At 44.5% G+C, this 13779-nt stretch overlaps 1 protein-coding gene across 1 annotated transcript in view; it reads right to left on the bottom strand.

Annotated features, from left to right (window-relative positions):
* The window catches only part of LOC100761590 (small conductance calcium-activated potassium channel protein 2), a 127672-nt gene extending 114109 nt beyond the window's left edge, over nucleotides 1-13563 (bottom strand). The window contains exons 1-3 of the mRNA XM_027400851.2: nucleotides 13542-13563; nucleotides 11418-12697; nucleotides 10722-10817 (exon numbers count right to left, since the gene is read on the bottom strand). Of these exons, the coding sequence (XP_027256652.2) occupies nucleotides 10722-10817; nucleotides 11418-12697; nucleotides 13542-13563 (1398 nt within the window). The remainder of the gene's footprint in view (nucleotides 1-10721; nucleotides 10818-11417; nucleotides 12698-13541) is intronic.
* Nucleotides 13564-13779: the final 216 nt, after the last annotated feature.

Raw genomic sequence — 13779 nt, forward strand, 5'->3', positions numbered from 1 at the left:
TTACTGGCTAGTTCCCTGGCTCATGTTCAGTGAGCTTTCTTATATTGCCCAGGACCACCTGCTTAGGAATGGTACCACCTACAGTGGGCTGGGTCCTCCTACATCAATTAGCAATCAAGTAAATGAGCCTCAGATATGGCCCCAAGCAAATCTGATTTAGATAATTCTTCAACTGAAGTGCCCTCTTGCCAGGTACATCAAGTTGACAATTAAAAACTAACACACAGGGTAATTATTTTTCAGTGATTTAAATATCCTGTGACCGTAAAACACAAATCCAATGCTTGGACAAAAGTCTCCCTAACTATTCAGTAAAAGTTTAATAGCTTAGAAGTTAGTATTCTTGTAGTAATTAACTTTCATAGCAATAGATAGAACTTTAATGATGATATTGTTATTCAAGGTTAAATCCATAATAAAAACACTATCTTATAAAAGTTCAGTATACATGTGACAAAACTAATTTGCAAATACCTTTTAGCCATTGGGACATGAAAACCTCCAGAGAAATGACGAATACCTGAGTGATGAAACAATCAAAGCCCTATGCCCATAACCAAGTAGACAAATTATTTAGAAACAATGTTGGCACAAGACAGCCATTACAGATAAACACTTAGGTAAAAAAAAAAAAAATGATCAGAATATTCAAGAAGGCAAAGGATAAGTTTCTGGTGCATAAATTTAACTGTTAGAACTTGCCTACATGTTAAAGTCCAAATTTTTCAAAGTTTAAGCCCCAACGTGTACCATTAATTAAAAGTCAAAGTCCAAAACTAAACCAACAAAAATGCATTGCTCAAAACCAGAGTCTGGCCTACTAAGCACTCAGCTGATGGCTGTTTGCAATGAACCATGCTCTCTTGTTAAAAGTAAACCAATTACTGAAGAGGGGACATTTTGAGGTATCATTGGTCATATTTCAGACCACTGTACTCCATGCACTCTTGTTGTGCCTATGTGTGTGTGTGTATGTGGGGGCGGGGGGATGACACACTATATAAAAATCTCACTAGAAGTAAAGTCAGTGCAGGGATGGGGGGCACTCTTAATTTAAATAGCCTGTGAACCCACAGTGATTACAGACCCAGGTACTACCAATTGTTTGCCTCGGGCTGTTTTCTACCTCTCTCCTTCCAACAGGGGTTTTATGCCAGAAATTTCCATTATCCAAATTATTCCCTATGCTTCCTTTTCAGAGTGCCTGCTTAACTCTTTTAAGTCACTTGGGTCCTAATTAGTGATGAGGAAGACAGAGTCAGTTGTGTGGCCTGAAAGAGTTAATTCAGTGCAGAAAGAGCTCTGCTTCCAGAAGGAAGTCAAGCCAGGGGTGGGTCAATACTGTTAGGCCCACTCATTGACACAGGAAATCCCAAGTTCAAAAGACAAGTTTGCTTTCCTCCTCAGACAGGGGGTTCCCTCACAATCAAAATCTGCAAGAAATAAGAAATCCACTTAAACATCAAGTCTTTAATTAGGTTCCTCACAGCGGGGGTGGGGGGTGGGGAGGACCGGACATGACAGGACAGGTCATCATCCCCATTTCACAGACAAGGAAGCTCAACCTCAGAGAAAATCAGAAACTCATCCAAGGTCACACAGCTAATTAGTAATAGAACCTGGAGGGAATCCAGACTGACTGGCTCCAGAGGCAGGACACAAAGCCAGGAACTATGTCGCAAAAACAGTAAACAACCCAAAAGAGAGCGTGTTCTGTTCAGCAGGCACGCTTATTAAGAAAAGTTTCAGAAACTATAGATTTGGGAGAGGGCTGGACTTATCTTGAAATAATGCTTTTAGATTATTTCTACGTAAACTTTAATTATGAAACAGTTGTCAACTGATATTAAACGGCAAGACTATGGAGGAATAAGCAGTAGTTTCAAAGCTATAGAGAAGCAGCTCCCCAGATTTACACAGCAAAACACTCAAAAGATTTGCTGATACTCTGGGCTCGAGCACAGAACATGCCAAGTTGGTACCTAAAGCCATTTCTAAGTACTTCCAGTAATAAAGGGAGTGACAGAAACTTTTTAGAGGTCAATTTTACAAACCACAGTTGTTTGAAATTGAATACTCTAACTGGATAGCGCTCTCTCGATAGCTGATTCTTGGGAAACCACCAGAGATAGCCAGAGAAAGTTCATCTTCAAGGGATTGAGAAAAACTTATTTTTTTAAAAAAGTGTGTTTTTGTTTTTAAAGGATCTAATATAAGGAAAAGAATTCCATTGATCACAGCCATATGATGGGGGGGGGCACAGCTATTGAGCACAGGTGATGGCTCAGAAATAGCAAGAAGAAATACATCAAAAGAATTTCTTTTATAGAGCTGCATAGCAAATATATACCCATTTACTCCAAATGTCCCTGTCTAGCAGGAAAAATCATTACCTCTGGGGTGGTGGTATGGCTAATTTGTAGCCCTTTTTATATTTTCCTATGCTTTACAATTTTCCAACATGAGTAATTATTAATTTTATAGCCTGGAGGAAAAACAGACAAGATTTTTAAGAGAAAGAGCATTTGATCATGAAACATATACTAATGCTTAAAATTAGAAGCAAATCATCCTTGTGTCCTTGGATATTGTTAATAGGTTGGGCAATTGTGACATTGCAGTTCACTTCAAATATGTGGCTTTTCAGCAAGAGAACAGACAGGCCCTCATGATATTATCGTAGCAAAAGTAGAGAAAACTGGGGTTGGTTAATAGTCAAAACACCCAGTGCTGTTGTTACTTGAAAGGCTGAACAAAACATCACTGATGGCCAAGCTTGTAATAAACCGCAAAATGGGGCCTAAATCTGGGCCTCGGTCTCGGCTGTCTCATGCCAGGGGGATTTTTCCAAAGGTACACACTTAAAACTTCTGCCGGCCCAAAACTAAGAAAAGGATGTACATGTGGCAGTGCCAAGCATGCAGTCTCACTAAGATATAGGGACCCATTGCTGTGACAGAATATAGCCCCAGTGTGGCCACTGTAGCCAGGCAAACTCTACTCACTGTCCACAAAACAAGCCTTTCCAAACCTGAAGCAACGTGTATCCCATAAACACCAGAATTCTGACTCAAACAATATGGACAAGCGGAGACATTGTCATGAAATCAACATGTTACTTGACAGCATCTGAAAATATAAATCCAGTCATTTCATCCAATAATGGTTTTATAAGTGTCACTTTTATAAGTGACGCATGGCCATTTGAGATCAGTGATGGCCAATATAATGTGGCACATTTTTTTTTTTTTTTTTTTGGTGATGGTGACTGAATACATTGGGTCATTTCTGATCTCATTAAGGGAGAAATTCACCAAACTGGAGTACATTCGGAAGAATGTGAATAGGGGCATTCAAAGCCTGGTGAGGAATATTCAAATAACAAAGCCAGGACTGGTTAACAGTGAGGACATTTAAAGGGACCTGAGCAATGTTTAAACGTGAAAGAATCAATTTATTCTGCTACATTGGAAATTACAGTCCGAAGTCTTTATCACTCTACGGCAACTGCAAAGCAAGGTCAGCTATGACCTTCAACTTGCCAAATCTAAAAAGCACTTCCACTCCCCAATTAACAGACCTGTGCAATTCAACTCAGAGCAAAGTGGTTTTCTTCTAACACCCCCATTTCGCCCTCTTCCACCTCAAAGGCAGTTCCGTTTCTCTTTTTTTTCAGTTCCTCCTTTACTCAACCTCCAGATGTCAGAAATTGATCTGATTGCCTTGCAGCCCTCCCATTTTCCTGCTCTCTCTCTCGGTGATTTCATCAACTCCTGAGAGCTTAAATGGTCTATGTTTATGATGCCTAAATTTAATTCCCAGTAGAGATCTTTCTTCCAAACTTCAGATTCTCTCTCTCTCTCTCTCTCTCTCTCTCTCTCTCTCTCTCTCTCTCTCTCTGTCTCTCTCTCTCACTCTCTCTCTCTCTCTCTCTCACACACACATATATGTATATAAATAATAGTTTTGACTATATTACTTTGATTCCATATCCTATCCTTATGAATCTTTTTCTTTTTCAATACTGGAGTATGAACTTAAGGTTCCATGGATGCCAGGCAAGCAAGCACTCTATTGCTGAGCTACAAATACTGGTGCATTTTTGACAAAAGGTATTGCTAAGTTGCCCAGGCGGGGCTCTCACTCTGCATGTAATACAGGCAGAACTCAAACTTTTGATCCTCCTGCCTCAGCATCTGAAGTCCCAAGAGTGTGCACCACTTTTGCACACTCTTGCAATCTTCCCTTTTGCACACCATGAACTCAGCTGTTCTAGATAGAGCCCCAGAAGTGATCTCTGCAAACAGAGTTGCCCTTGCCTCAGATCCATGAATTTGAGTCTATTCTATTCTACTTTCAATAAGGGTCTGGAATGATCTCCAATCTCATCTCTACTACTACTACCCAAGGCCAGTGAACATCATTTCTCTCTAGGGCACAGCTTTTCAAGACTGCTATGTAGCATCCAGGCCAGTGTAATTCCCTCAATGTGAAATAAAATAACCCTTCTTGAACATTAAGTTAGAACATGAGTTGACTCTACTTTAAACACTTCAATGTCTTGACAACTGTACTGAAAACCCTTACCTCAGCCTTGTGAGGGCTCCACAGCAGGTTCCTATATCCTCTCAAACCTTGTCTGATACCATTCCATTGAGGCTTGTGCTACACTGATTTGCTTAGCCAGTTAACTCCACTTATCACCAGGGTTTTGCACGGGCTGCTACCAAAGACTCTGTTGATACTGGCCACTTCTTTTCTTCTATGTCTCAGTTTAAGTAGCACTTCCTTGGAGAGTCCCACTCATCCCACTGTCTGTACATAGCATCTTTGGTCCCCAATTATCCATCTCAGTCCTTTTTATCCTCATTATGGTATTTGCCAGACTACCATGGATTTATTTATTTATTTTTTCTATTTTCTCCCTTCTTCACTAGATCCTTACTTAGGTCAGGGGGAAGAAAGACCTTTCCATATCATTGACCATTGATTTGAAAAGCTTAAATTATTATTATTGTTGTTTTTAAGTTGTTGTTTTGCTTTTTATTTTGAGACAGGAGTCTTCTATGTATCCCAAAGTAGCCTTAAAATCACTATGTGGTACAGGCTGGCCTTGAATTCAACAGTAATCTTCCTGACTGTGTCCCCTGGGTGCTGGTATAACAGATGTATAGCACCATGCCTGACTGGAAAACTTCAAAGTGTTGATCATGGACTGAAGAGCCAGACTTCAATTGAACATGAAGAAAACATTCCCGAACCCTTTCAAACTTTTAAAACTGTTGCTTAATGACTGAATAGACAACCTGCCAGGAATAATGGTTATACCACAACTGCCTAAATACTATTATCAAGATGACACAAAAGACCTTCTCATGCTGTGTATGATACTTGACCAAATTGTGACTAGGGTCAGTCCCTTCTTGTTTTATAAACAGAATTATTAAAATTATTAAGGAAATTCGGGGTGAAATATATTGTAAAGTAACAAATAGCTTATTATTCCTTAACAGGAAGACATCCTCTCTAAAAGCATCTATACAAAGCCACATTCTGACAAAATGTGATTTTCCCTGACATTAAATCAATGCAGGCTTCCTTAGTCTGCTCTGCCAAGTGTGGTCTGGGACAATGACAGCGTTCAGTGCCCCTTGCTTCGAGCTACACACAGAAGTAGCCCAGAAATGGGCCAGATGGTCAGGCAAAGCCACCAGTGGTAAACCTGAAGCTCTACTCTCCATTCATTTGTGATGCTGCACTGTAAACACACCAGGATCACTTTATTTAGTGTCATGCCCATTAATAATGCAGAGATCTTTACACAGGCAGGTGGAGAAAAGTAGTCCTGAGTGATTTTGTTACTACAGTATATAAATAGTCAGAAGACTCAGAGTGGTATTGCTAATGACAGAGAGGTTGTGGGCAATATAGAATCTGCCATTGAATTGCTAATCACATGACAGAGCAAGTCAGCTTCCCACCCCAGCAACCACGGAACTGAGTCATCACCCTGTAGCTACATCTTTCTATCCACTTCTTCAATACAATGGAACCTAAGGCCAATCTAACTTTTTAGCCTTCTTTACCTTCCCTAACCTCATTCAAACTTTTTAAAGTCAAACAATACAAATTTTCAAAATATTCATTTCTGATCACATCTTTACTCAATTTCAGGAATACTACATAGCATACTGCCTGCTGGATATAATAAAATAGATGCAAATAAGCCTTCAAGGTCCTAAATATTTTCATCTATAAATACTTTTTCAAGAAGATAAGCTTTTTAGACCTTGAAAAGAAAACAAAGGTCTCTCTCAACATCCATGATTAAGCTTTTTGTGGAGGAATAGTAACATTTGAGGAAGCAGGGACAGAAGTACTGGCCTGTCTGAAGGGGTTTTTGGTCCCAAGGCTCAAACATAGGGTCTTGTCAATGCTGGGCACTGATCTATACCTCTGGTCCTATCCACTGAGTCAGCAGTACTCCTGATGAAATACATCATATGCAAACTCACATATATTAAATATATATGAATAATATAAATACATTGTTATTCTAAAATATTAGGACAGATTATATACTATATATATATATATATATATATATATATATGTTAGAAAAAACTAAAAAAATTCCAAATTATTCATCATCATTCATCACAAGGCTGACAAAGCAATCCACAACATCATGAAATAGGCTAGGACCCAGCTGCAAGACAAGAATGAGCCAGGTCACTAGGTACTGATGGGAAATGCATTAAGAAATAAAAGCAATCTATACATGTATATAGCCACATCTAAATATTTGATTTTGAAATTCCAAAAGGATGTGTAAGACACTTTAAAGTGGTTGCCGCTGAGAAACAGACTAAGTGGACACAGAGTGTAACTTTCTGGTTTTCTCTAAAGTCTTCTGTGCTGTTGGAATTATATTGCTGTAAAAACAACAAAGACTATCTGTGGTATTTTGGGCATTGTCTGGGAGAATCCTCATGCTCCCTGTAGAAGTGTGAAAGCCAATGTCTTTCTCCTTTAAGGGGAAAACAAGGACCCAAACAGCTAGTGAGAGGCAAGCCTTCCCCACCCTCACTCCCATCCAAGAGACAGGCAGGTCACGAAGAGCCCATGCTCAACAAGCCCTCCTCTTTTGTGGGGCCGTGGTTCACAAATGAAGAGAAATCTTAATTTCAATTTTTCCAGTTATAGAAATACTTAATCCATCTCTGAAAACTGAGCTTGAAAGAAATGCAGAAAAATTATGTTATAAATGATCCAAAGAAAACTAAATGTTTTCCCAGTGCTATTTATCATGTAATTATATTACCAAAGGAAAAACTACTTTCCAATTTAAAGCATAGGACCTGCCAGTCTTCTGAATTCCATAAGAACCAGAAAGACCATTTAGCACTCCAAGGGGCTTTCTTTCTCACTTTACAATCTTGTTTTGGCAAATCTAAAAATACTAAACAACTCATTTTATAATAAAGTTGCTGCCATGAGAAAAATGGTAGGGAGACAAAGTTGAAAAGAGTAAATGAACTCTATATTCAAACTTTCTCAAGGATAAGACTTTCATTTATATTTATTCTGTCAAAAAAAAAATCCCCAGTTCTACTGAAGGGGTGGGGACAAAAAGAAATGGCTCCAGAAATCATGTTTCTGCTTTTCCTGTTATTTAACCTTGAGGCACAAGGTAGAAAGCTATTTATTTAGTATCACAACAAATTTCAGATTGAATAAATAACAATCCTTAGAGCCATTTGGATTTGTCAAAAGATGGTGGATTGCAGAGGCATGTATTAAAGTTTGTTTATGTATATATATTCACTTTTGTCCTGCATTTCTTTTTCTTTTCTGGATTTGCTGATCGATGCAGACTGCACAGCCAAATATGCATTTGAAAAAGTACAATATCTGCTTAGCTAGAGACCTTCTCCCACTCTGTTGGATTCTGTATAAGCATTCTGACAAATTAGATGAAAGGGTAGTTTCATTTTTGGTTGTGAAGAGTGAAAGTACTTAGTGGAATGAACTGCATATGTAGCCCATGCATTGAGCTGTCTGTGGTACTGAAAAATGACCCAGAAGCTGAATTATACTGTGCTGTGTTCTGATCCAAAGCCTCCCCATCACACTATTTTAATCCAAGCACTTCTACCCATGAGTCACCTGAACCATTTTATGTTGCCACATCGTGTATAAACATTTTATCAAAGGTCACACTGAGTCTTGCTTTCCAAGGTTCTCTGTGAAAATGTCAGGGCCTCCCCAGGCTTGATGAAGGGATTCTCATGGACAGAATGCCAGGACATGAACTAAAACACTTTTCCCCAATACAGTGTAAAAAACACTTCACCCACCAGAGGCTCTCCCTGGCTAGCTGTCACTAGCTAATCACCATACTGATATGCCAAAAGTAAAAATAAAAACTGTCATTTTTGATGACATCTTACATTTAAGGGCAGCACAGCCCCTGTACTTGCAGCCTTACCTCAGAGATAAACCAATATATTTGGTATTCTTCATAATAAACCTTGAAGTGTCTAAGTCTCTACCTTGTAGTAATCATAGCAGGTTTTATAATGGCACTTAGATCCTAAATAAGCCCAACTTTAAAACCTAACATATTGTGATGTTTGCGTTAAGAACAGTAAGAAAGTTCACTGTGTGTATTCCCCAGAGGGCCAATGCGTGTCCCAGCTTTCCTCACTTGAGCTGCACTGTCTAGTCAACACAACAAAAATACACAGATTAGCCAATGAGGGCAATATGTCAAGCATAAAATAGTCTGTTAAAATATTTTGTATTTATTAGCGTCTGTACATTTCTAGAATTCTTATATTGTATCAAACTTCTAGGACACATAATTAATACCAGGCAGCTCCTCTTAAACCTGGGTCATGTCAAAAATCTCTCTACAATTATTTAAAAGCTCATGATTTTAAGAAAATGCTGTTCTTCAGGAGAACACAAGCAACCCCTAACCCCACCCCATGAATGCTTCTTTAGTTGTATGCTTTCAGGCTGACAAGTAAGTCAACATTAGGAAAGCTTAAGATGAATAAAGAAAACCGCAATTGGCAAGGTCTCTCATTCCAGCACAGTTTAAACAAAACCACCCTGTTCTCCATGCAAAATATTATAAGCCATTTAGTTCTTAAAATCCTAGAAGAAAATCTCAAAGTAGCCTTTTAAACTCAACACTATCCAAGGCTTGTGTTTAGAGGGGAAACACAGATTAACTCCTCTCTAAGTTGCAGGACTCTTACCTAGCAGCACCAAGGCTCAGCAGGAAGAAGGCTGAGAGGGCAACACCTGCTTCCACCTTGGGCCTCTTACCTCCTAATCTGGCAAGGCTGTTCATTTCCTGACTATTCCTATCTGTAAACTAAGTCAAAGGGCCATCTCCTATCTTCAAGTCAAAATGACTCAGGCTTAAAGCACAACAGAGTACCATGGAAGACATGTGGAAGAATCTCAGAATCCCACCACCATGAGCACTGCACTAAAGACAACTCTATATACTATCCTAATATTAAAATCCAACCCCATGCACCTTAGCCTATCATTACTCACTCCAAACACTCTTTTTACCCTCTTTCTCTAAACTGTCCCTTCAAATACACACTTGTCAAAGTTTTAACAAATAAGGAAGCAAAATTAAGTCATTTTTTCCTCCTCCCGTGGAGTTAGATTTATCTTTATTCTGTTTGGACAGTCATTAAGATTGAATTCTTCAACTGGGCACAGTGGTGCAAACCTTTGATCCCAGCACTAGGGAGACAGAGGCAGGTGGATCTCTGTGAGTTTGAGGCCAGCCTGGTCTACAAAGTGAGTTCCAGGACAGCCAGGGCTACACAGAGAAACCATGTCTTGAAAAAGCAAAAGCCAAAATCAAACAAACAAAAAGATAAAATTCTTGTCTTACCAATGATAAATGATGGCTCAAAAATATTCATATAAATTCTAAGCTTGAAAAATGTAAATCAGTTTTTGAGTTCTCTAGTTACAGAAAGCCCCAAACTTTAATACTTGTTTGTGTGTTGCCTATGGGCTAGAGAAACAATGGAGACTCGTCTTTTGGGGGGGGGGTGCATACTGCCAACAGTTAAACTGAACAGAGCAAAGCAAATATTTTCTTTTTACAAGAGCTCATGAGGGCAGCTGTCTTAACTTTCAAGTGACATTTAAAATGCAATGATTGTAGCTAACGGCAACTAAATTAGTAGCTATACACACTTCGTGAACTAAATAAGCCGCTGTAAAATGTGTTAGAAAAAATGGGTGGTGCTTTTCTCAAGTTGATATACGCTAGTAATACCGTGAACTTACTTTCTTATATTATAATCATGGGCAATACCGATGGGCACAGCCTCCCCTAAGAAAGGGTGTAGCAAAAGGGAATGCACTTTGCTACACCGATTCAGGATAGTGTGCATCTCTCCTTTAAAAACATGTGACCTACCTAAAGAAATTGGGGAAAATATTAAGTCTACCAAATAAGTCTCAGAAAGGCCTGTGTGCTTATACGCTGTGTTGATCATTTTGTTTTTTTAACTTTCTGAAAGGGCAGTTCCTGACACAACACTGCTTGTGTCTTCTCTAACCTCAAGCAAGGACACAGCAGCGGCTTGGAAAAGGACCCTGCTGTTCAGCTTTCCTTCCCCCTGCGCTGTCTGCAAGGCTTTGGGTCATTGAAAAAGCAGCGGAGCCTGTGTTACCTGTATTTCCCTGGCGTGGTACACGATGATCAGACCGAGGAGGATGATCGTGGAGAGACTGATAAGGCATTTCAAAGCTAAGGAATACAGCGACGCCTGCAACACAGTTAGATGGAACACTTTAATTGAGAAGCACTTTGAACCACCTTCCAGGCAATGAGAGTCAGTTCTGAGGACGTGGACCTGAACTCAAGGTAGGGGACGCGGGTGGGGGTGGGAGGCAATCTGTCTTGGCTCTGGGATGCAGATTATTTGGTCTCAAAGCGAAATGAGAAAAGCCAGAAACTAGGGAAAACTCACAAAGTGGCTGCTGGGTCCGCACCATCAATGACTAAAACAAGGCACCTGACTCGCTAAAGGCTAGAGAAGTTCCACCGGAGTTTCAGCACTTTAGGTTCAAAGGTGCCTCCGAAACTTGAGCACTTGGAGAGGAACACGCATGCTTTCCCTACCGACTTCAGAAGCCACTTATTAACGTGCCTGGAAGCGGTAGATAGTCAGCACCCTGAGAACTTTCCTCTCCGAGTTGCCCAGCTGACTATGCATGTGCGCCCTAGCTTCTCCTGCTGCTCGGATAGGCACTCCTGATGGTCCCGGGGACACTTGCAACCCGGTAGGCAAGGGGTTCCCGCCGGCGCCCATCCCAACCATTCCGGCTCCCACTTCGGAAGGGTACTCAGGGGCTAAAGCCCGTACCTTGTCATAGGCGCCCCAAGAGAGCTCGGTCTCGATGACCATGACCACGATGCCGAACATGCCGAAGATGAGCGCGTAGTCGCTGAGCCGCTTGCGCTTCTCAAACAGGGCGCGCCGGTGGCCCAGCTTGTAGCCGATGTTCTGGTTCTTCTTTTTGCTGGACTTGGTGCCGCTGCTGCTGCCATGCCCGCTGCCGCCGCCGCCGCCGCCGCCTCCGGTGCTGCCTCCGCCGCCGGTTCCGTAGAGCGCCAGGTTGTTGGAATTGTTGTGCTCCGGCTTAGACACCACAATCTCCGGAGCTGAGGAAGAGGCGGCGGCAGCAGCAGACGGGGAGGACGTGCCACCACCTCCTCCTACGACGGACGCGGGGGGCTGCAGGGGCTGAGCCTCGGAGTCCATCTCGTGCAGGTTCCGGCGGGACGAGCTCAAGTTGCTGAGCGGACGCATGACGCCCCCGTTGTACCTGCAGCTGCTCATGGCTATTTCGGTGAAGGGGTTGCTCTCGCGGCGCGCCTGGGATTGGTGATGCTGGTGGTGCGCCTGGTGCGGGTGGTGGTGGTGGTGCGAGAGCGGGGGCCCGGAGCCCAGGCTGCCCAGGCTGCCTGTGGGGCTGGCGGCGGGTTGCAGGCTGTGGCACTGGTGGTACTGGGAGGCGGACGCGGGCTGCTGCGCGTACTGCTGCCGGAGCGCACTGGCATGGCTGGACGGCGTCAGCTCGCTCACATTGAGCTGGCTGCCCCGGCGCGACGAGCAGCAGCAGCAGCACGAAGAGCCCGACAGCGGCGAGGAGGTGCGGGTCCGGAAGGCGCCGCCGGGCGAGGAGGTGCGGAGCAGCAGGGACAGGTTATCCCCCGCCCCCGCCCCCGCCGCTGGGGCACCGGAGGAGGCGCAGCTGTTGCACCGGAGGCATGGGCTGCTGCCACCGCTGCCCGGCTGCTGGTGTGCGAGGTGCGGGTGGTGGTGAGGGTGCGGGAGGGGCGCGAAGGGCGCGCACGGCTTGTCCTGGCTCTGTTGCTGCTGCTGGCAATGCAGGTGTGAGGAGCGCGGCGGCGGCGGCGGCTGCTCTGGGAAGAAGCCGCGCTGGAACTGCAATGGGGTTTCCATGTCAGGGCTGTTAAAGCTGCAGGGAGACCAGGCGGTGGTGCACCCTGCGCAATGCGTTATGGTCGGGAGCGGGGACTCCTGCTGCTGGTGCGAGGAAGGGCCCATGCCGGCTCCGGTAGAATCCAGGCGGCGAGTCCGATTGGTTGGGCGCACCAAAACAATGGGCATGACATCACCTGCGGGGACCGAGACTGAGTTTGCGGCGCGCGCGGCTTAGGGGAGCATGTGTGTGAGAAGGTTGGGAGGGGAATCTGCAGAATGAAAACCCCGGGGGGCGCAGGCCAGCTCCAGCCGGGGGAGGACACTCGAGGGCAGGATTCCACCTGCGGATTCCGCGCGTCCGGGACCATGGCTGGGAAGACTGAGCTTCCCCCACGCATAGTGGCGGGCTGCAGAGGTGGGAGAGAGAGAGGTGCCTCTCGCTCTACTGTCACGGCCCCCTGACTGATGTGGAGCACGTTAGCCCAAATGACCTGCCTGGGGCACTGCAGCACATCTGGCCACTATGGCCACGAGGCAGGCGCCAGGATGGTGCGAAACCCGAGCCACTCTCCCGCCCTCTCGCCTTGTAGGGCCGCAAGACAGCACCTGCTCGCCCCACTCCCTCTCTCCCGATCGTGCTGCTGAGAGTGGGCTTCAGGCTGCTGGCCAAGTAACTGAGAGGGCAAGGCTTTGGGTAGCGGGAAAAAAACTTTGGCGACTGCCTATGCGAATGTATCAGCGTTGGGAGAAAGCCAGCGCCGGATGCCCGGTTGGGCCTCTGAGGGATCATATCCGATCCCTAGAAGAGATTTGTCCCTGTCGCCTAGTTCCCCGAGTCTCAGAATTGGGACTGGCGGCGCTGTCGCTCTTAGAGGAGAGCGGTGAGGCGCGGATAGGGTTAACCTCGCGACGCCCGGGCAGGGGGAGGAGGGGGCGGGGCCGGAGGAGGGGATCCCCGGCGTCCGGGGAGGAGCCCGCTCGGGTTTCCCGGGTCCCCCTGGCGGGGGCGGAGGGCTTTCCCCACTAGCGCCCGCTCACATTTGCGCGTTCTCCGGAACATGAGGGGCTGGCGCCCCTGGCCGCCGGGTCCAGGGCTCGGGCGCTCAGGCAGTCCAGCAGCCTGAATGGATAGGTCCGAGGAATACCTTGGTGTTGCAGACGAGCCTTGTTCCAGGGTCTGGGGACTGCTCAGCTACCGCAGACCGCCAGCTTCTCTGGGTTTTCCTCTTCCTCCAGACCTGCAGTACAGACACAAAGCAAAGGCGGGTCACTAATG

This window comes from Cricetulus griseus, chromosome 2 (genome assembly GCF_003668045.3).
Source record: "Cricetulus griseus strain 17A/GY chromosome 2, alternate assembly CriGri-PICRH-1.0, whole genome shotgun sequence".
NCBI classification, from domain to species: domain Eukaryota; kingdom Metazoa; phylum Chordata; class Mammalia; order Rodentia; family Cricetidae; genus Cricetulus; species Cricetulus griseus.